This window comes from Mycteria americana, chromosome 2, assembly GCF_035582795.1.
Source record: "Mycteria americana isolate JAX WOST 10 ecotype Jacksonville Zoo and Gardens chromosome 2, USCA_MyAme_1.0, whole genome shotgun sequence".
NCBI classification, from domain to species: Eukaryota; Metazoa; Chordata; class Aves; order Ciconiiformes; family Ciconiidae; genus Mycteria; species Mycteria americana.
In genome coordinates this window covers 116,398,273-116,420,699 of record NC_134366.1, presented here as the reverse complement: position 1 = coordinate 116,420,699, position 22,427 = coordinate 116,398,273, and the positions used below count along the sequence as shown (strand labels likewise).

At 41.4% G+C, this 22,427-nt stretch overlaps 1 protein-coding gene across 1 annotated transcript; it reads left to right on the top strand.

The window, feature by feature from the left end:
• Positions 1–14,807: 14,807 nt before the first annotated feature.
• MC5R (melanocortin 5 receptor) lies at positions 14,808–15,785 on the top strand. Its single transcript, XM_075495681.1, has one exon. The coding sequence runs from the start codon at positions 14,808–14,810 to the stop codon at positions 15,783–15,785; it is 978 nt and encodes a 325-aa protein (XP_075351796.1).
• Positions 15,786–22,427: the final 6,642 nt, after the last annotated feature.

Below are 22,427 nucleotides of genomic sequence, written 5' to 3'. Positions count from 1 at the left end.
CACTCCTCAGTGAGCTTCAACCCCTGCATGTCTCTTACACAGCGACCTAATCTCATGTGAATAAATCTAGTGCTACAGGAGGACACTTGGGGATGCCAAAACCTTTGGCTGCCAGGAAGAAGCACTTGAAAGAAGCATTCGCTATCCAAGATGGAGATGTAGGTAAGGAGACTCACACTGATGCTGTTGCCCTACTCCTGTGCATCCAAACCTAGCAGCACGTTTCATGTCTTCACACTTCCTGCTGTAGGAGCTGGAAGTTTTGGTCACCAGGACATCCTGTGCTAGCAAAAGAGCCGGTGGAATTTCCTCCTGCCTGGATAACATTTCATCGCAAAGACTGAACCCTGGTCCTTGTGCCGAAAGCTAATCTTCAGACACTATTCGTCTGAAGTCCATTATCTGACGGTCATCAATACGAATGTGGGTATACCACTGCTTCAGGACAATACCCATCCTTTTATCAAAGAAAACTCGCTAGTCTCCTTTAAAGTAAAAACATTAAAACAAGTCTGAAACAAATAAAGGTTGTCCTGTGCAAACCTTTTCAAAGCTATGCAAGGGAGGCATATGGGGTAGAAAACTTGGAATCAAACCACAGTTGTGAATGCATGGATTATTCTTTGTTGTTAATAGTAATATTAGCTTTTTTTTGCAAAAAACAGCAAATCAAGTGCAGTTAGTACTAAAAGAAAAAGTTCATGCAAAAAGGTGTTTAGGTATAGCAGTTGATTTCAGAGGAAAATGCCAGAGCACAGCTTCTCCAAGAAAGCACAAGGATGGTGTATTTTAATCAAGCTTTCAGCATCAGGCCTAAAAGAAGGTTTCTGTACCCTTTAACAAGGGCAGAGAGTACCTTGCTAACATAGTTACTCTGGCTTTTTTCAGGCAGCAAATAGAAATAGACTGAACAAATATGTCCTTTCTCCTCTAAGTGGTTGTGTGCGAGAATCCAAATGCTCGGTTTCACCCAGGGCTTCCCTATAGACAGCAGCTGTTTTGCATTAGTGCCACCAGTTATGTCAAAGTGGTACAGCTTCTCGCTGGAGGTGCAGTTGTACTGTTACAGCCCATTTACAGATGCAAAGAGGCAGATGTTACACACAGAAACATCTCTACCCCTTCAAGCACCACAAGGTGTGCCAAGGAAAACTAGCCTGGTAAAGATGTCACGCCTCTACCTGACATATCTTTTCTAAACTAGATGAAGAAAGTTTAATTGGAATTTCATCTTCCTGTCATGATTATGTGCATTTCCAACCTTTGAGGCAGAGCTGTAAAATGATAATTATGCATTGGTATGGTATTTACAGCTTGGCGTTCCTAGTCTCACTCCTGCTCTGCCAGCATCACTCACTTGGCGAGTGATGCCCTGTGTCCTGTTAGGAGCAGGGAGGCTAGAGCTTGTCTTTTTAACCATTGCACCCTGTCTGACATATTTTCTATCACAGTTACACTGAACTTGGCATTGCTGTAGGTGAAATAAATATTATATCAGGCTGAATTTGAGCCCCATAACTATAGCCTTGAGCAATGTGTTCAAAGAGATGCCTGCCACTTATTGAACAATTTTGGGACCCAAGCCCTCACTCAGGGCAGCGGTGCCTCCATCGCAGGCCCTCTCGGAGGCAGGGGCTTCAACCCCAAGCCTCCCACTTCCCAAGGAAAAAGACTTGCTTGTCTGACTGCGGGACTTCTGTCAGAGGCAATCTTTTGCTGAAGCTACAGCAAAGTGAGCTCTCTCGAGCTGAAAAAGGATCAAACAAGAGGAAGCCATGATCTCTGAATAGTAGCTGGTCAATAGGACCCTCCTCTGAGAAAGAAGCAGCTGGTATTTTTGACCTTGTTCCCTGGACAAAGTGTTTTATCATCATTGGATTAGAAACAGCAACAAACCTCAGAGCACTCAACTCTTCTTCCTCTCAAATGAGTGGTCTTTCAGGCAGCTAAAGGCTGGGATTGGGCCTGGGTCAGGAGAGAAGGAACAGGCAGGTATCATTACCATGCCTCTGCTGAGGCAGGCTACCTTGTTCCCTTCATCTACTAATTGGCTCCCTCAGCTAAGTAAGTTTTTTCCAAGCTAGTTCACCCCCTTATTAATTGTACTGTGCTTCAGTAAATACAAAAAACATTTGCTATGCATCCACATTCCTGTTAACAGATTTAGTTTGTTAGCAGACACACATCAACAAATAAGGTCAGTCATATTTATTTTATTTGTATGTGAAAAACATTTAAGCTAGCAGAACAGTTTTGGTTTCTAAGGCTGTGGTTGGGCACAGATTTCCTTTGGCAGCTCTGCTGGCTGCAACAGTTTCTGTCTCCCCTTGGCCACTTTTTCCCCTCACTTGTGTCGCACAGATCTATATGTGGGTATATAGACCAGAGCACAAACTTAGTGGAAGAATAAACATCCTTTTAAGAGGCTACTTTTTTCAACTCAGAACTGTTCCCTGAACCTGTTTGCCATATGGCTTCCAAGTGTTCCTGCTGGCACGGCCAGTGTGGAGGCCAGGCTGGGAAGTGAGGGCAGTGAGGGCCGTAGCTGCGGAAATACATGGATTTCCCCTCATGCCATACTGTGTGAATGCTTCTTTCATGGTTTCATTTTCCCATGTTTATTTGCAAATGATAATTTTCAGATACTTCAGATAACTTTAGTTATGCCAAGGAAATAGGAAAGAAGCAAACCCTCCCCCCAAACCAAACAAAAACCCAAACCTGCAAGCCCAAAGCCCCCAGTATATTTTCATAACTCTAGGCTGGAAACTATATAGGGCAAGGTTTTCTAAAACGTGTGGCTGGAGTTAGCCTTTAAGTCAATACTTAATGACACAGACATATGTCCTGAATTTCAAAAGTAATGATCATTCTGCTGTTAATGAAAATCTATTCTGGAACGTATTTTGGAGAAAAACAATTCAATGATTGCATAGGTCAACCTCAAGAAACACAGATAATCAGAAGTTAAGAATAAAATAAAACAAGGGCTGAAAGAATAGGAAGAAAAATGTTTAGACAGGGCTAAAGGATTAAGATCCAATGTGTTTTGGCTTTATTGACTGTGTAGTGGGCATATATTCACATGGAAAAGACCTTATTATTACAATTGCAAGTAGCTGGCACGTTAGCCTGCAATATTAAAATTGGCAAAGACCTCAGCTGTAAGGGATGTAGGAGCTGTGGTTTGACATGGCAGTAAAGTTAATGTTCTGATCCTCTGTTAGAAATGTGGCTGTGATGAAAAGCTCTGATGCAATACAGACTCATTCAGCTGGCTCAAATTTCTTTAAACAGTTTTGATGGGTTAACTTGATATTGGCATGCTTTATGGCAGTGCTTGAATTGCCTGTCCACCCCGTTCTAAATCTATGTCAGATCAGGCATTGATCATCCCATTGCAGGGCATAAATGCTATATTGTGTGCTAAATCCAGCACAAAACTTTAGGATACAAATATTACTTCCCCTGAATCAGGTGTCCTGAACTTTTTCTCACTGCATCCTCTACCTCATAGGAGCATGTCTTTGTAAGAAATTCCTGTGGCCTTCCTGTTATTCTCTGGCACTTTACAAGCTCGCTATGTTAATCTCAAGATAATGTAAGAAGAAGACATTAAAAAGAAGCATCTAGTTACTGACAAATTTACTGTCTTTTAGGAAGACTCTAATGAAGATGAGGAGGTGGAAATTTCATTAGTTGATCAAATTATCTCTCTTATATTATCAATTCTATAATAATGTTAAACTTTCATTTGCCTTTGTGTTTTAATCAATTGTTGTATTATTTATAACTGAAAAGCACTGCAATTTTTTCCTAGTCTTGTTTGGTCTGCTGAGAAAGACTTCTATAAATCTGAAAAAGAAAACGGTGTCTTTAAGTTTTATTTCCCCATTATTACTGTCACCGCATTAGTAGCAGTTCATTTTAACTCTCAGCGCCAAGACCAGTACTTGGTTGCAAACTTCAAATAAACTGAACATTCTCGATGAGATAATCGATTTTCTCTAGTTTGCTTCTCACTATGTATTAAGACAAAGTAAGACAAAGCTCCAACTGTCCTACAGCTAAGGCTGAAATCAGGCTGTATTGGGAACCATGCTTTGTGTTTCCTGGTTTTCGGAAGTGATGGTATCATTGAACTTGATAATGCAGATAATGCAGGTCAATATTAATTCTGTTACTAGAATTGAGATGTATGCTAACCAAGTGCATTTCTTTCTCATTGCTGGAAATTAGGCTTCTTTTGTTTCATCCTATTCTTTGAATAACTGCCTGTGAACTTGTTCTGCCTGCAAATTTATTCTCTGGAGAAAAGTCAGGAGACTTGCAATTTCTCTTTGTCCCGATTCTTCTAATTGATCTGAGACTTCGGATTAACTTGTTTGTCCCCTTCTCTTGAATAAAAATATTTGCATATATATAAGCTGACTACACTGCTACTACTTTCCCTGAAGCCAAAGTTAATTCTTTGCTAGTCCTTTGTGTGTTTGTAAGTACGTGTTCAGACCTTAGTTGTTCCCTGCTGGCTTTCAGGGATTTTTTCATATGAGCTAGTCATTGACAGACCAGGATGTATCAACCAAAATATACTTAGTTTCGTGATTCAGAGCCATGTTCTGTAGCTGTGTGACTTTGCTGACATGAATGGAGTTATAGTAATGAGTGCCATCCTTGCTGTTTAAACTCCTGTACAACATTGGTGGGGGCTCTATGTGTCCATGGAAGAGTACAAGGAGTACAAGCATAGCCACTAGAACTAGAGGGCCATGGTGTTTTTGTGGTATCAAACTGCTGCTCCATCGATGTGTCTTACATGGACAGGTGGAACAGGAACTCCTATCATGGTGGTGTTCTGCTGTAAGGTCTACCCAACTGCATCTTCCTTCCCGACTCCCCAGTGATTTGAGCTTTCTGCCTGTCATCCCTGGAGACTGTGAAAGCTGGCAACTCAAATAACAGATTCACAGGAAAAGTTTAGTTTGATTTTTTCTTAAGATTAAAGCTTTGGTTTTTTTTCCAGAATTTTGAAGTGTTGGTCTTTCATCCCTCAAACGGAAGCATTTCAGTCCCAGCTTTCAACTAGCCATAGAGTTTGAGGTGCATTTTAGGCATTCAGCATCATTAATAAGCACAAAGGTCCCTTTTTCAAAGATGCAGCTTTTCACCACTTTGAAGGCTGTGATGTTTAGTCAGCATTGACCTCCACGCTACAATAATTGAGGAGTTCAGCAAGAGGAAGTAAGAAAGATCATAGATGCCAAGCAATTTTTTTCTTTTTATTTATCAGCAATTAGGGACCACGTGAAGAAATGTAATTCAATTGAGAAACAATGGCATAGTCCAGCTTAGCTCTTGCAAAAATTGATTTCCCAATTGATCCAATAGCAACCAATTTCTTGGAGACACAAATCTGCCATCCTTTTTAGCTTGAATGATTAAGTCATGCACTGTGCTTTCTGGGTTATTTTCATTAGGACCAGAGCTTGCTCTAGAGGCTGCCCTCTCTCTGAAATCATACTTGGTTTCTTTGGTTGGTTTTTTTTGGGAAAAAAAAAGAAAGTAAGGGTTTTTTTGATTCATGCTTCAAAACCTGCCCAAAAGAAATTATCTTCTGGTGTTCTTTTATAACCAGGCACTTTGTAAGCCCAGGAAAGCTAGAAAACTGCAGCTTATAGGCAGCTTCACCAAACCAGTACGACAGGAATTTACTCAGATTCTGCTTCACTCTTAATACTGGCTTAGACACTAAATACAGCAGGGCACATGGTGCCTGCTTTTGTAAGGGGTTAATGGTGCTTGAAATTTAAATGCCATGAATTTGAGGGGCGCATGAAAATCACTTGTTTTTTGTATGTCAGAGAACAGCTTGCCATCAAGGACAATGCTTTAGTGTAAACTGATTTAGGTTCTCCCTAGTACAACTGAATGCACTGGTTACTTCGGTATGGAAGACAATATTCTGGGCTCACACACAATACTGGACTTCTGTCCTTTCTGCAGATCTGTTTGTTTCTGGTTAACACCATTTACCTTTTAAATTTTTACACCTTTGGTTTCAACCATAGCAAAACTCCACGTTTGCACTGCTTTGCAGGTGAATGCTAGAAGAGAAATAATTCCTACTCCTGAAATAATGTCATTTATTTCTTTATTTCAGGATACAGTAATTAAAAAACCATCCTGACATTAAAAAAAGATACTGTATATTGCAAGCCTGTGTCATAGGAAAGCTCGGAAAAAGTAGCGTAGTAAGGGCTTGTGCTGGTTTTGGCTGGGATAGAGTTAATTTTCTTCGGAGCAGCTAGCATGGGGCTATGTTTTGGATTTGTGCTGGAAACAGTGTTGATAACATAGGGATGTTTTTGTTACTGCTGAGCAGTGCTTACACAGCGTCAAGGCCTTTTCTGCTTCTCACCCCACCCCACCAGCGAGTAGGCTGGGGGGGCACAAGAAGCTGGGAGGGGACACGGCTGGGACAGGTGACCCCAACTGACCAAAGGGATATCCCATACCATATGGCGTCATGCTCAGTATATAAAGCTGGGGAACAAGAAGAAAGGAGGGGATGTTCAGAGTGATGGCGTTTGTCTTCCCAAGTAACCATTACGCGTGATGGAGCCCTGCTTTCCTGGAGATGGCTGAACCCCTGCCTGCCCATGGGAAGCAGTGAATTAATTCCTTGCTTTGCTTTGCTTGTGTGTGCAGCTTTTGCTTTCCCTATTAAACTGTCTTTATCTCAACCCATGAGTTTTCTCACTTTTACTCTTCTGATTCTCTCCCCCATCCCATTGTGGGGGGAGTGAGCGAGCGGCTGGGTGGGGCTTAGTTGCCGGCTGGGATTAAACGACGATAGGGCTTGACAAAAAAAATCAGTTCTGAGCTAAATGGTTATTACTTAATTCTCATTGCTGGTGCATTTAGATACCTCATTAAATAGGAAGTAACTGCATTTTTTACCAACCTGAATAGAGAGTGAGGAAAGAACCTGTATACCAGTACAGAGACATTAGAAATAGCACTGGAAACTACTTCTAAAGAGAGAAATGTTGATATTGCTGTCATAGCATTCTTGAAAATTGCCTGGGTAGCATGCATATTTATGTTTAGTCATCATATGTATTGAATCAGAGACATTTGCACTTGCCTAGATAGGAACTGCATGCATACATTGCTGCATCTGCAGTTTTGTGTGTGCAGCAATGTCTCTTTGTGGGTATAGTGAATTCATGATTATTCTCACTGTACATCTTCTCGAGGTTGTCCTTCATCTTGTTTGTCATCCCCATATTAGGCTAAAATGCCAACACCTGACTACAGAGACAGCACAGGACAGAGAGACACTGAGTTGTCAGGGCTCTCTGCTCAAACCACGCAGCCAGCCCAGGATGGGGAGCGCAGTGGTCCCGGGGGAGGATTCACGCTGTGCTCCTCTCTTCATCTGGCAGGAGAGAAGAGAGAAGTGAGCAGCTGTTCAGGGGATCTCTTTAGACCAGAAGTTTATAAAAACCCAGAAATCAGATTTTTTTTGCTCTTTTTGAGGAATAGGTGGCTTTTTGTACTCAGACATGCAGGAAAGTCACAGGGATGGATGACCTAAGTGCAGTGCGGTGTGTTTAGAAGGTTTGCTGTTTGCTGGTGGTCTGTAATCTCTTGGTTTTTATCTGTTAATGTAAATGCAATGATGTGCTCAGACACTCTGCGGTGCCTGTTTGTACATGAATTTGTTCACGTTTGTTTCATGAGGAAGATGGAAACTCTAAACCAGGGAGCTCACAACTTTGATGAAATTTAAGGAAAGGTGGAATTAAGCTGCAAGAGAAGCTGGAGCTGGACCATGGGGGTAGACAGTAGAAAAGTAGAGCCTGAATTTCAGAATGGGTCTGTATCTTGGGAATGTGTGAAACCTTACTCTAGGGCAGAAGAACAGTGCCTGTGTTTCTGATCAGGCTGGGGAGATTTAAGATTCCGCGTATGGGCCATGTGCTAGTAATGCCGGTGAGAGAGGAATAGTGGATGCATGTCTGGCCTGTTCAAACCGGTCCTTTAAAAGGCCTTTGTCATCAAAAGAAGACCTCTGTTTCTTGAGCCAGGGGAAAGAGCTGTCATCACAGCACAGGCCAGTTAAAATCAGAGAGGACTTCTGTGAAACAAGACCCAGGTTGGTCCCAGCTGAAACAAAATGAGTCTTAGGCTTGGCTACTTCTTCTTAGATCCCCTCAAGAAGAGTGCAAATAAAGTTGACTGGTTCTTGCTGGGAAAAGAATGATCTGCTTGTGAATATTTATTGGTAAATGGGTGACTGGAAGGTCCACCTGGCAGCTAATGTGCACCTAGCACTGGTGTTATGAACCGGGCTGGAAAAACAGGGAATTCTGAATGTGAAGACCAGGTATTATATGTCAGCACTCATGGAATTGCCTGTGGTCACTCTAAAAAAGTTAAAATACTCAAACATTTAAACATTTTATTTAAAACAAAAGTCCCACTGAGAAGCTGAATTATACAACAAATTAGCAGCATTTTATATATAAAAAAAATTATTCTCATGCACAAGCATTTTATGAAGCAAATGAACAATGTGCTCTTAATGTTTGCCTTTGCTGTACTGCAAGATAAGCTTGCAGAAATGAGACATGGAATGTAATTAAGGTAACATTTTAAATCATTTATTTTAGATCATTATCCTAATGGATGAAGACATATTAAATCTTCTCTGTGGTCTAAAGAAATAATTTCCTTTCTCTTGTAGAAAATAGTATCCAATAAGAAGCTGCTAAGTGTTCCCCCCCCCCCCCCCCCGCCCCCAGTCTGTTTGTCCATTATTGAATTACCCCTCCTGTCTGTCAGAAAGTTTCTACGGCCTTTCACTGGCCATCTGTGGTTTTTTGAGTCTGTAGCTGGCACTTCTGTATGATTCACCAGATCTGTACTACTGACCCGTGCTCTAGCAAAATGTTAGGGGATGATTCATTACTGGAATTGGCTCCCACTAGAAGGCACATAAAAATGGTGGTTACTAAACCTCTTATTACCCTTTTACAGTTTAGGGGGCTAGTTATGACATTGTCCGGTTTAGGCTATTAGGATATGTCTTTCTAAAATGCCTTTTATACTGTATTGCATCTTTCACAGCTTTCTACTCTGATGTGAGAAGCACCACTGATAGGTACTAACTGAGAGTGGCCAGAGATTATCTCAAGCCATTTTGAAGCACTCAGATGAATGGGGTGATGGTTAGAAGTGTTAGTGCAGTCAACTAAGGATGGCTGATCCCACCCTTTGACAGGGCACTTTACATGACATTTTGATGTCTTTTTTCAGTCTTACTTATCTGTGACTCTTCCTGCAAGAGACATTCAAGTGCTGATTTGAAGATTAGGGCCACGTGTAAAAGAATGTATTCTCTATACCACTGCTTACTGCAAAACCTAACTTTTAGGCTTTCAGCTGTCCCCTGGACAGGGGAGGGCACTGAACTACAAAGGGTCTATCACCACTTCATCCAGCTTTCTTATTTAAGGACAGGAAGTATTGATGCCTTTTATTTTTGATCTTGATTAACTGCCTGTCTTTATTAAAGGCTAACTGGATGGTAATGCTGGGAGGTAACAGTGCGGAACTTGATGGGGCTCAGCCAAAGCTACTCAGCACAGAGGCCAAGATAAATAGTTTTCTCCGTCTGAAAAGTTAGAGAACATTTATTATGTGATTTAAATGCAGAGAAGGCCAAGTTCATCACTTTTGGTGATCCATGGGCTATCTCTTAGAGCAGTCTTAGAGAAGCCTCTGTGGCTCTGAAATACTACGCTAATGACAGCATAGGCGGAATAGAGCAGTAGATAGAAGAGAGATTTCGTAAATAGGCCAAGAGCACCAATCCAAAGCTACATTATGAAGGACAAATGTATTTTCATCAAACAGATAAAAATAGCTACAGAAGGACACTGGAATTAAATTGCTTCAATGTATTAGCACTAGACGAGTTGGGTAGATTCATATTAGCATCAGTAAAACTCTGCTCTGAACCTGCTAAGGTTAGCACAGATTAATACCAGCATGCATCTGAGCGTAATAAGCTCTTCTTACAGAAACTTCTTTGGGGGCACATTGTACCGTTGGCCTCATTTATACATTCATTGATAAAATCAGTATCTTGCTGTCGCGAAGGCGGCACGCAGTTCCCTGCCGGTTTTGACTTGGCCGGCGGGTCAGGGCAGTCATGGCCTCGCCTGTCCCAGCGGAGAAGGGGAGCTTTGGGGCGGGCGCTGGCGGTGCTGGCGGCAGGCAGGGGCTGGGTGCTCCTGTCAGCGACGCTGTCACGGCTCCCGCTCCGGTCGCTGATGAAGCCTGCGAGGCAGATATGCGGCTGGAGCAGCTTTCTGCTCTCTCTCACTGCTTCACAATGGAAAGAAATGGCATGGGACCGAAACAGACCCTGACGTCTCTTTCTCTGTTGGCATCATGCTTTACTTCTTTCTTATGTTCACTGATGTCCTTCTGGGGCACTTTTGATCTTTTTGCCTGGGGCCCAAAGCGAACTCTTGAGTTCAGTGGAGTAGGGACTTCAAGAAGTCAGCATTTTTCATATGCCAGGTAAGATGTTACATGAACAAAACACCTTTTCCTGAAGATGCATTTTAGCATCCCTTTCGGCTATATGGAGACCAAGGACCTCAGGAGCACTCCCAAGGGCTCCAGATCCAGGCTCCTTGGTGTATGACCCAGCTGTGGTTGTTTCTATGCTGCAGGGAGACCCGTGCACCCACACTCCAAGCCCCCAGTCCAACCTCCCTTCCTCTTTCCTCTTTCTGTGGAAAGAAAATGCTGGTTTGGGGACAGGACGGAGGCTTCAGTGTGTTCCTCAGGGTTCCCTCTCTGTGTGCACGCAAGGGATCAGGTCTCGTGCAGTGTCGGTATAGCCCAATAGCTAAATACCGACACAGGCTTTGTGATGCATGGAGTACTGTTTGCCCACACTGGCAGTCCAGACATGATTTTTGTGGCCTTGGAAAACACCAAGCACCAACCTGTCTGTAGAGACAGAGAATTTATTTAACTGAACAAACAAGGGAGCCAAACACTAAGATCATGACCATCTGAAAGACCAGCCTATTCAGTCAGGAGTCTTCCAGCTGGAAGATGAAGCTGCTCTTGGATTTTTCCTGAGAGAACCCAAAGATCTGCTCCTGTGCCCCTTTGCTTACAATCCTTATAGCTCACCTGCATGCCTCCACCCACTGCTAACTGGGTGCCCCTTCAGCTACTCGCTTCTCAAACTATTATGCTTATAGCTTCTTGCTACAGCAATGTAACAATAAACCTCTCTTTTTTTGGAAGAAAATAAAGTATTTTTTTCATTTCGTCCTCTAACATAAACAAGCCACATCTATATCACTACCCCAGTTTCCAGGCAGGTAATTTTTCTGGAGGTTTTGTAAATAAGGGAGTTGCTTTGTCTAGCATAGAATGCTCGTACCAGGGTTTACACCTGCAGTATCTGGCTTGTGGAAGAAGAATCCAAAGGCTGATTCATAATTTATAGGTGAGCGACCTGGCATTGCTCTAAGGAATAGCAGCCAAACCATCCAATCTGATGTGTGATTTATTTCTTATAATCAGCTGGTCTACTGACTCCTATCAGGTACCGTTAGAACTTTTGTAAAGGCAGCTAAACGGGGCTGCAAAGAAGTTTATTAAACTGAACATACAGAGGCATTTGTAAATGGAAAGATGAACAGAATTTAAAGAAAGCATGTAATAAAAAAATAGGATACTGGAAAAGAAATAATTGGAAGTGGAAAGAGCACAGCACCTGCACAATTCTTGGTAGATATAGGAACAGTGAAAGAAGTAAAATTTTACTTTTAGGTATATGATTTCCAGTGTATACAGTGGGAAAATCAGAAACTATGCAAAAGATAACCAAAGATAACTAAGGTAAGTTAACTAAAGATAACCTAGGAGAACTAAAATATGCTGTAGATTAAAGAACAGAAAGAGAACTGCAGATGGGCATCCTCTGTTCTTTTCTTTTGGGCACAGTGAAGAACTATGAGCTCAGATTTGGCACACAGACAGGTTGGATGCAGCAGGCAGTGTTGCTGTTCACTAGCTGGCATTATCTGCTCAGATCTAACAGCTGCACTTGAGCATAGTTTGCTACCTCTATTTTGTGATAATCTAAATTCTCTTTCCTGTAGTGGGGAGAAGGGGCATGGAAAGTTCATCTCCAGACTATAACTGCATAATTCTAGAGGAGCCTTTTTACTCAAATGAATAAAAATGCTTTTCACTGTCTCCTTTGGTGCAGGGACTATTTGTACATAAGAACATTTCATACCATGGCCCGGGTCTTTCAGTGTCCCTAGAGTGAAGCTAGCGGTAATAATAGAGGCAGCTTCTGTGGAATATAAAATCAGAAATATGGATTTAGCTGCGTTATAACAATAAACTCTATCTGAACAATAAACTCTATCTGAACACTCAAAACAGAAAAAAGGGCACAGGATACAGCAATAAAGTTTGTTTTTGTTGGTGGTGATTCTTTAAGAAAAATGCTATAGGTTAAAAATAAGCATTTGAGGCCTATTGAACACTGAAACACAAAAAAAGGCACAGGATACAGCAATAAAGTTTGTTTTTGTTGGTGGCGATTCTTTAAGAAAAACGCTATAGGTTAAAAATAAGCATTTGAAGCTGTTATATAAAGCACAAAACAACCCCCCCAACCCCTTAATTTGTGGAAAGGTGGTGATTTGGAGAGGCAGAGACTTTTTATCTCAAGCTAACTTCAAATCCTGCATGGTATTGGACTGGCTGGTTAGCAGGTAACAAAAGGGCATTTGGTAGTGTCGGGAAGGTATGTGCTTTGCATTCTTCGGTCTGTGCGTGGAAGCAGAACCCCTTTGCTGAAGAAAAGACTCTCGCTGATTTTGTCACCTTTTGGGTAAGGCCCAGAATGAGCATGGACTGCCTGACTGCTAGACTCACAGACGGACTTCAACCATTGCAAAACTGAGCACTGAGTTTCCCAGCTCTTAGACCCTGTGAAACCTGGGGGAATTCACATCCATCTCGGGAAGCCCTGGCTCCCAGCACGATGCGCCGTGTACTCCTTCCATGTCTGCATCAAAATCTCTATTCTAGCAAGGGGACTGGAACACAACCGTTTATTTGTTCTATTTTTTCACACAAATTACTTGACTTATATCTTCTATTAGTGGTGTGACAGGCTTGACTGTATGTTCTATGAGTTTTGTAACAGTGTGGCTCTTATTCTTGCAAAATTATAGCTGTGAATATAAGACAAATGCTTATAACAGTAATAAGACTCCCACTTCAATAACAGTCTCTGCCCTTACTTCTTTTGGAGTACTTTGCAGTAGGAACTTCTTGTCAGTGCGTACTAGCAACAGCAGAGAAAACAAAAACGAAATGCTTTTGGAAAGGAGCAGGCCTACTGCATTTCCCCCTTTAATCTTTTAAAAAGCTCATAATGAATTTTAGATCAGAATCACTGTTCACTTAGAAGGACAAGAGAAGACCACTAGATGGTGGTAAAAACCCAAGCCTTTGCTAACAAAATCTGTGAAAAGAGAAGTTCAGAGGGGCAAAGGGGAGGAGGAGCCACAGTTTGAGTACTGAAGTCATTATTGCTTGGAGTCTATAAAAAGGCAGTTGCACAGTAAGTAATTTATACGTGGTCAGCCTTGACTCTATGGATTTACTCATTCCTTTTCCTCTATTTTTGTCATCCATTCCCACCAAAGAGTCCCCAGCTCCAGATGTCGGGTGAGGAGGAGGGCTGAAACTTCTGCTCTCTGGAGGAAAGATTGCAGGCGACGAAGAGGAAGAGCAGCTGAAGGAGCAGCTCTGGTAAATAGGTACAGTTAATTCTTGATTGCAAACAAAAGGTTACTTTTAAAAACTGAAAATGATTTAGCTTGATATGCTTTGAATTTTATTTGCAACAAGTCACTGACAATCAGCTTTAAGTGTTCCCCTTATTAAGAATCCGACAGCTTACAACTTGCCCTGAATATTGTCATTACCAAAAGAGCATTGAATAAAATACTGACGATCTGGAATAGAAAACTTATTTTTATGACAGAATTCCACCCATACCAATTCTGTAACCTCAGTGTATCCTGAAATGTATGGATTTGCCTTGGTTAGGTGTTTACCACTATGCTCTTAAGTGAGCACGTTAGTATTGCACAGATAAGCTGTTCATAACACAGTTCATGCGAACTAAAGAAGTACAAAGGTCAGGAAAGCATTTAAATCCTTTACTGAAAATGTTCAATTCTTAATTGTGGCAACAATTCAAACGTCTATATATTGTATTCAAGTGAGCAGGTTCTGCTGAACCTAATGCTATGTTCTCCTGCATTTCTGGGGTCTGAGAACTGAGACTTTGAAAACTGTTTGTTGTTTGGTGTTCAGCAGAATTTCCAGGACATTGTGCTCACTTCTGGGGGACTGAATAGAATAAACAAAACTATGAATGAAGAGTGCATGAATCTCTTCGTTAGTTTGTGGTTTTAATTTCCCACTAAGGATGGGTAGAGAAACTCTGAGCCAATCGGAGGTTAATTTAGGATCAGTAGAGGAATATGGTGTGGAAGAGGCAGGATGTGTACAAGCCAAATTAAACAGAAATGGGTGATATTTGTTTTATCAACTTCTGCCTGTTCTCGTCATGCTATATTTTTTTTGGCAGGGTCTTTTGCCTTTTGGAAAATGCATTTACCGCACTCCTTGGCAAGTCCCTCAGAAAGAACAGAACGCGTTTGCTTCCAGAGATGAACACATCCTCTCAACTGTATGTTTCTGAACTAAACCTGAGTGCCTTTGGCAGCAACTTTACTGTGCCTACTGTCAAGAGCAAGTCATCGCCATGTGAGCAAGTGGTCATTGCGGCTGAGGTGTTCCTAACTCTGGGCATTGTAAGCCTCCTTGAAAATATCTTAGTTATATGTGCAATAGTTAAGAACAAGAACTTGCATTCACCCATGTATTTTTTTGTTTGCAGTTTAGCAGTGGCTGACATGCTGGTTAGTGTGTCTAATGCCTGGGAGACCATAACGATATACTTAATAAACAATAGACACATAATTATGGAAGATGCCTTTGTCCGTCATATAGACAATGTCTTTGATTCAATGATCTGCATATCTGTGGTGGCTTCCATGTGCAGTTTGTTGGCTATAGCAGTAGACAGGTATATCACTATCTTCTATGCCCTGCGTTATCACAACATCATGACAGTGAAAAGATCAGGGCTTATTATTGCATGCATCTGGACCTTTTGCACGGGCTGTGGCATTATCTTCATTCTTTATTATGAATCAACTTACGTGATCATTTGTCTCATCACTATGTTTTTTACCATGTTGTTCCTCATGGTCTCGCTGTATATCCATATGTTCCTCCTGGCTCGTACTCACGTGAAGAAAATAGCTGCTTTGCCTGGGTACAACTCTGTCCGTCAAAGAACCAGCATGAAGGGAGCCATCACTCTGACTATGCTTCTTGGCATCTTCATTGTTTGCTGGGCTCCATTCTTCCTTCATCTCATCCTTATGATCTCCTGCCCTCAAAACCTCTACTGTGTTTGCTTCATGTCTCACTTCAACATGTACCTCATTCTCATTATGTGCAACTCAGTGATTGATCCCTTGATCTATGCCTTTCGTAGCCAGGAAATGAGGAAGACCTTCAAAGAGATAATTTGTTGCTATAGCCTGAGAATGGTCTGTGGGTTATCAAACAAGTATTAAGAAAACAAAGCCAAACCAGGGAAGAGAATCGAAATGCAACATCTTGCCGCATCTTGTAATTCTGCTGAAATGCCTACGGAACACCTTTCTCCATTCAGCTATTGTGATTTCTGCGGCAATCAGAAACCATTTTTTAATATGTGATTTTACCTTTCTTTCCCTCCATGCACCTCTCTCACACTGGTGGTAGGAGCTACTCAGTGCATCTGTATTACGGGGAGAAAGAATATTTTGAATCTCATTTACCCTGCTCAAGACTGGATCTTATTTTTAGAGGATTATACAGGGAAAGCCTTATTTTTCTTTCTGCCAAATGCAATGAGTGTGACCTGCCATACAAATGAGCACATCAACCTCTCTGTGTGTGTTTCTCTTGATACTCTTTGTCTCTCTAGATACAGCATGGCTTATTTTGATGCCCAGAATTAACAGGTTTTTTTGCTATTTTCTTCTGAAGACATAAAATCAGAGAAGTAGCTCCAGTTATCAGGGTTCACATACCTCGCTCAACAGTTATAACCAACATATATGCACATATCAGCAGTCTTGTATTCCAGTCATGACTGTTACTGTAATAAAATATGTATTACCTAAGAAGACAGTGTTACCATGAGATTTTCATATCTGACTATATGTGTTCTTATCACTGTGGGGTAGGATGTACCATAGGTAGATTTTAAGGCTGAATATGAAGACTGAGCTGATTCTAGTTTGTCTGTTTTCTTTATTCACTGGGGCTAGGGAAGTAAAGGGTACATGTCCTCTAGAGTTATGTACCATTTTGTGGAGATGGAAAGACTGGGTGAGTGGCTGTCTTTATATAGACATTAGAAAAGCGTTTCAGCTAGGAGTAGCTTTTGTTACTGGAGGAAGTTGTACTGTAGATTGCATCTTTCAAGCTGGGAGAGACAAAACAAGTTTGATGATCAGAAGGCATAGCAGGCAATGGCAAGCCAGGGATTTCAAAAACTCAGACACATGTAGCTATAGCAGAGAGTCCTGACTTTTGCTCCCCAAACAAACAGTTTTCGTCTTTCTTGAGAGGATTCTAAGGTGAAACCTTCATGCCTTTTGTGTAATTTGCATCTAGTCATGCTCTCATAAACATGCTGTTCTGCAACAGCTGTGTAATGTGCAAAATATTGGATTTATCACCGATGAAGGAAGTGCAACTGTGGCATTGATTTCTTGATGCCAATGGATGGTACATATGTTGCACAGCGATATAAGCTGTGAAAATATTTCAAGCAGTGGTACCCTACTGACTAGATATCAGAAAATAGCTTGGAAAAATGAATTATTTATTCCAAAAAGCTGAAAGAATAACCTTTGTTATACTTGGTTTAGGGATGCTCTAAAACTGTTGTTGTCAATAGAAGGACTATGATTGATTCAATGGGCCTTAGGTTATACCTTCAAGGCGGAAGTCCCGATCAAGTGTTACGAAAATTTTTTTACTATAAGGGTGGTCAAACATGGGAACAGGTGCCCAGTGGTTGTACAATTTCCATCCTTGGAGATATTCAGAATTTAACTGGACACAGCCCTGAACAATCTGCTCTAAGTTGAAAGCTGACTCTAGCTTTGAAGTTGGCCCTGCTTTGAATGATTTGGAATAGGTGACCTCCACAGACCCCTTCCAACGCAAGTTATTCTGTGGTTCTATGAAAAAGTTTGTATATTATGATAAAATTATCATTTTTTTCCCTCCTAATTTAATCTATTGTGTAAGAAGAATTGTAAAATATTCTCCTCCACACATTTAGAAAGATAGCATACTTTGTGTCTTCATTTGCTTTGGAGGTCTCTGGCAGGATAAGTAGGGTGCATCTTTAGCACCTTATTCCTTTTGTCTGCTGCAGCTTAAAATATATACTGCCTCCAGCCTGCACATATCTCCCGCTGATATGAGTGGGAATGTTATTCTCAGTGGAGACACCTTATTATGTTGACTGTAAATATAATGGTTACATCAGTGCACTAGGTGCTGGAACCTTCCTTCAGCTATATCTGAAAATGGGTTTTCAGAGGTATGTTTGTGGTCAGTAGTGAGAATTTTGCCTTGTTTCAGTCCACCTCTTAACCCTATCCACAAATGGCACCTAAGAGTGGGCTTTTGCTACTATGAATGTAAATAGCAAAAAGGAGACAGTTCAATTGCATAGTGAAAGGCACCAGCTGATGTTATAAATAAATCATTAAATCTTCACCGGGTATTGCAAATAAGACAGTCTCGTACATAATTGTAAATCAACAAAGAGGAAGCCAAAACTGTAATAGCTTTGGGTATTTTCTTGAATTGTACATTACTTTTTTTGTTGGAAGTTTATCTGATGTATAAACACAGACATATGAACAAGCTATTAAACTGGATTGCTGGAAACCCCACTATTATTGGTTATTCATTGTAATGTGTCCGCTAACCTTATAGATTATTCACAGAGGGAATATTGCCTTACAGGCTTTCACTTCTCAATTTAAACAGACGCCTTATTAAAAAACACATTATGAAAGAGAGTTATAGACTCATACAATGTATTTACATTCATACCTATGTTCCTCTAGGTGTCAGCATCACATCCTCATTATAAGCTCTACAGGTGGGAGCTAAGACAGCTTAAGGGGAAAATGAAAGTATTTTCAAGAACAGGCTAGAACAGTTCCTGCAAAAAAAGGCTGTTTACACTATAGGAATGCATATAAAATACGTGTCTCTCTGAGGCCATGACATGTTTTAATCTGTTTCTCTCTCCTGCTTAGCCACAGAATGAAAGCAACGTTTAGCGTGCTTTCACTTCTACCAGAGCTTGGAAAACACTAAGTATTCTGATAGATTGGGACAAGCAAGCATTGTGTAAGTATGAAATTTGCTGTCAAAGGACAGTAATGAAAAAATTATCTGCTAGGCTGTCATTGCACCGTGTCCCCACAGCTAATGGTACTACTCTTGCTTACACTGCCAGTCATTTATGCTTTAGTAACAGTCATTGGAAAGAAGTTCAAATCACACTATTTCTGTCCCAGAGCTCCAAAACCAACTTCTATTGCCCACTGCTGCTGTGATGACTGAACACTTCACTGCTTCTAACTTGTGTGTCACTATTTTAGTTTTTAATAAGAAATTATTCTGAACTGCCTCCTGTTGCAGGTGGGGTCAACTTCTATAAACTCACAAGGGTGGTGAAATTACACCTGCATTTTAAGTAGATTAATAGGAGCAGGGAGAATATTAAGAAAAACCCCCAACATTTCTAGCTGCACCAGAACTTCATCTAGTGAAGCAGAAGACTGGATTCTTCAGTCTATAATAATGCAAAGGGTGGCTGACGGTAGGCATGTTGCTCTGTCTCCAGATCACACTGAAGTACTTCATATGTTGCTCTAAGTTTTGCTTGCTTTAGTAGATTGAAGTAGACGGTTGGCTTTTGCAAATGATGGCATTGCCTGGATAATCCTATACCCAGCATGATCCTATACTAGCGCCAGGAAAATCTGAATCTTTTCTCCAGGCCAAGGCCACAATAAGGTACCTGGAAATACTAGTTCTCCAAGAGCCTTAGCATCTCCTGTAACACAAAACAGCCATAACTGAATGGAGCAAAGAGGAGCATGTTTGTGATCCTGGGCCAGCCCTGCTTCCCAGATGGGCACAAGCTTGTCACAAGGGGCTCTAACTGCTGAGTACTACCGCTTCTGGATCTGGGCTGGGAGGGGTGACTGCTTTCAGCTCTACAACCTACAGGCCTGCAACTTCCATGCAACCGGTGTCCAACTCCCTTTTGAGAGTGAGTTGCACATTCCCACTGCTTAGGCTTTTCCTCTTAGAAAACCTTCTCTGAGTGGCCCTCTGGAGACTTTAGTTGCATTTTTCAGGAATCCTGTCCAAAATAAGTGCAGAAACCACAGGAATTTCCTGCACACACAAACTTTAAGAAGGCAGAAAAGGTTTATACATCTGTGGGAAAGCAACCAACTCCCTCACACAGTCTGCTCTCTGAAATCTCAAAGGACTCTGTTTTGTCTCCAAAGCCTTGTTGGGGATTCTCTTGCCTCTCTTGCAGTAAATCCTTCTTCTGTTGCTGGTTAGCTTCTTGCACAGAAGACCAGCTCATGGTGACCACTGCTGTGTTCAGGGATTGCAATGGACGGTCCCAGTCTTCAGCTGTGTTGGTTTGCATGCACAGTGCCCTTCCTGTTCGGTAGGGTGGGTGAATAAGATATGGGAACATGGATGTGGAAATGGGGATCCCCACATCAGGGATGGAGAGTCATGCAGTCTGCGGTGGAGCTGCCTGCATAAGTCTCTGTGCTAGGTTATCTCCACATGAGATGCTCTCCCTCCTTTTCTAATCTTATCACGTATTACAACCTGAGCCGCGTGCACCTTGGATCCAGCTTGTTCTTCACACAGGACAGAAAAAGAGAATCTGAGGTATGTATGTGTGTGTCTATACTTACATACATGCCTACATGTGTATGAGTTCTTAGCCCAAAATATAGAGTATAATCACAAACGACATCAACAAACGGAATGTACGTGAGGATGTACAGTTTCCTTTTCCCTAACCTTTCTGCTCTTTGTCATCCAGTTATTCATTACACTGCTTTCCAATTTGCAGCTTGTTTCTCACATATTTCCTCCACCTGTGAATAAACTAGCAACAGTCTAAATCTGAAGTAGAAGAAATAAACCTCAAGCGCTTTTTGCATCCTGAGGTTTTGAAAATGATAGTGAATCAGTGTGACAGAACAAAGAGTTCCCCTAGCACCTGTCACACTGTTTAGTAAAATTTAAATTCTTGTTCCTTAAGCACTATCCCTAGAACAGTTTCTTCTTGAGCTGCTTGCCTAAAAAACCCCAAGAACGCGTGACTGGCTGTACTGAACACTGAGAGTGAAGGGTCTCCATCAAAATAAAGAGCAGCTGTTTAAGGGAATTATACGAAGTTTGGACATGTGCATGGTAATCCTCTGGAATACCCTTACAGCTTACAGCAAGCTATGGCTTAGGGACTTCTTGGGCAGGAGGTTTTATTTATAGCTTTGTGACTGATAGCGCTCAATGAATGTTTCTTACAAGAATTTATCTAATCACTTTTGGATCCCTTTATACTCATCTGCAACATCTTGTGACAGTAAATTTCAAAGTTTAGATATGTTGTGTGGCAACATGATTTTTTTTTGTCTTATAAAACATCTGCTTGGAAGTTTTCTTCAATGCCCCTGAGTCCTTATGTTGTAAAGAAGAGAAATAACTGGTCCCCATTCGCTTTCCCTGTGCCATTCATTATCCTATTCCCTTATATTCCCCTATAAAGTTTCACTTTTCCAGCCAGGGATCCTAGGCTATTTAATCTCTACTGGTATTTTCATACCTTGTTGTCCTCATGTTGTTTTCCTAGGTTTACTGTATTCTTTCTGACCCAGGGGGACCAGATAAGCATATGAGAATCCAGATATAGGTGAAAACTAAATTTCCACAGTGCCAGATGATGCCGCATGTTTTGTTCTCTATTCTTTTCTTAGCAGTATGTAACAATATACTTTCATTTAGTACAGCATGCTCCATAATTTGGAAAATTTCAAGATCTCTAGAAGAATTCCCTCTCTGCAAATGCTCACAGGAACACACACTCTCTATTCTCTAAATAGCCTTATGTTTTCAATGGTGAGGGCTTTGGTCATACACCAGCATCTAAAACATATGCCAAAAATATGGTGCTTAGGAGTGCTTCTGTGTTTCCAGGTCCAAGTACATGCCTTGGCCATGTCCCAGCTCTGTAGCAGAACTCATCTGATGGACACAGCTTCCATCTCCCTACCTCTGATGGGAAGGAAGCCTGGCCACAGAGGCTGGAAGGGCCTTGCAGTGTGTCCCAGCCATGCTCTGGGTGGCTGAGGATCAGGGACTCCAAGTTCAGGCACAAACTTCTCCCAGAAGCCCATCATTTCTTTGAGAAGGGCGGTAAGAATGCAATTTGCGCAGCTACCTCCAGATGGTGATTCGTCACTCCTCTCCTTTCAATTAGGCTGGTTTTACACCTGATTAAAGCAAGACGAGAATTGGAACTATAAGCTTTGTATGCTGGATCCAGATGATTTTCAAAGGCACCAAATGAACTTTTTTGATGCTCTGTTGCATAAGTGCCCTAATTAACAGCAACAAACCAAAACAAAAACCCACAAAGAAAATGGGATTAATTTTTCTCTCTAGTTTTCCAGTTTTTAACAGGGGACAGTTACTTTTGGCAAGCAATAGGTGGTGTTGCCCGTAAATTAGGTTTTTCATTGGCTCCTGTATCTTGCACAGAAACTTGGTACCTACTTCACCTACCCTGAAAAAATAACCCTAGGAATACCTATCATCTTTGTATTATGCCTTTTGTTTGTCATAGCTTTGCTCTGAACTGCTTTCTGGAAAGCTTTGCATGGGTTTTGAGTCAGGACCTAAATCCCTGAATTTCTATGTCCCAGCAGTTAGTAGGGTGGGGTAGCCTTACATAGACCTTACTATCCCAGTAGCGCTGGGATAGCCTTACATAGACCTTACTATTATTTCCGCTTCACAGGTTCCTTGTGCTTTTTAAAGTCAGGGGAATCTGTCCACGATATTCTTCCTTATAAAGGGTAGCAGGAAATACT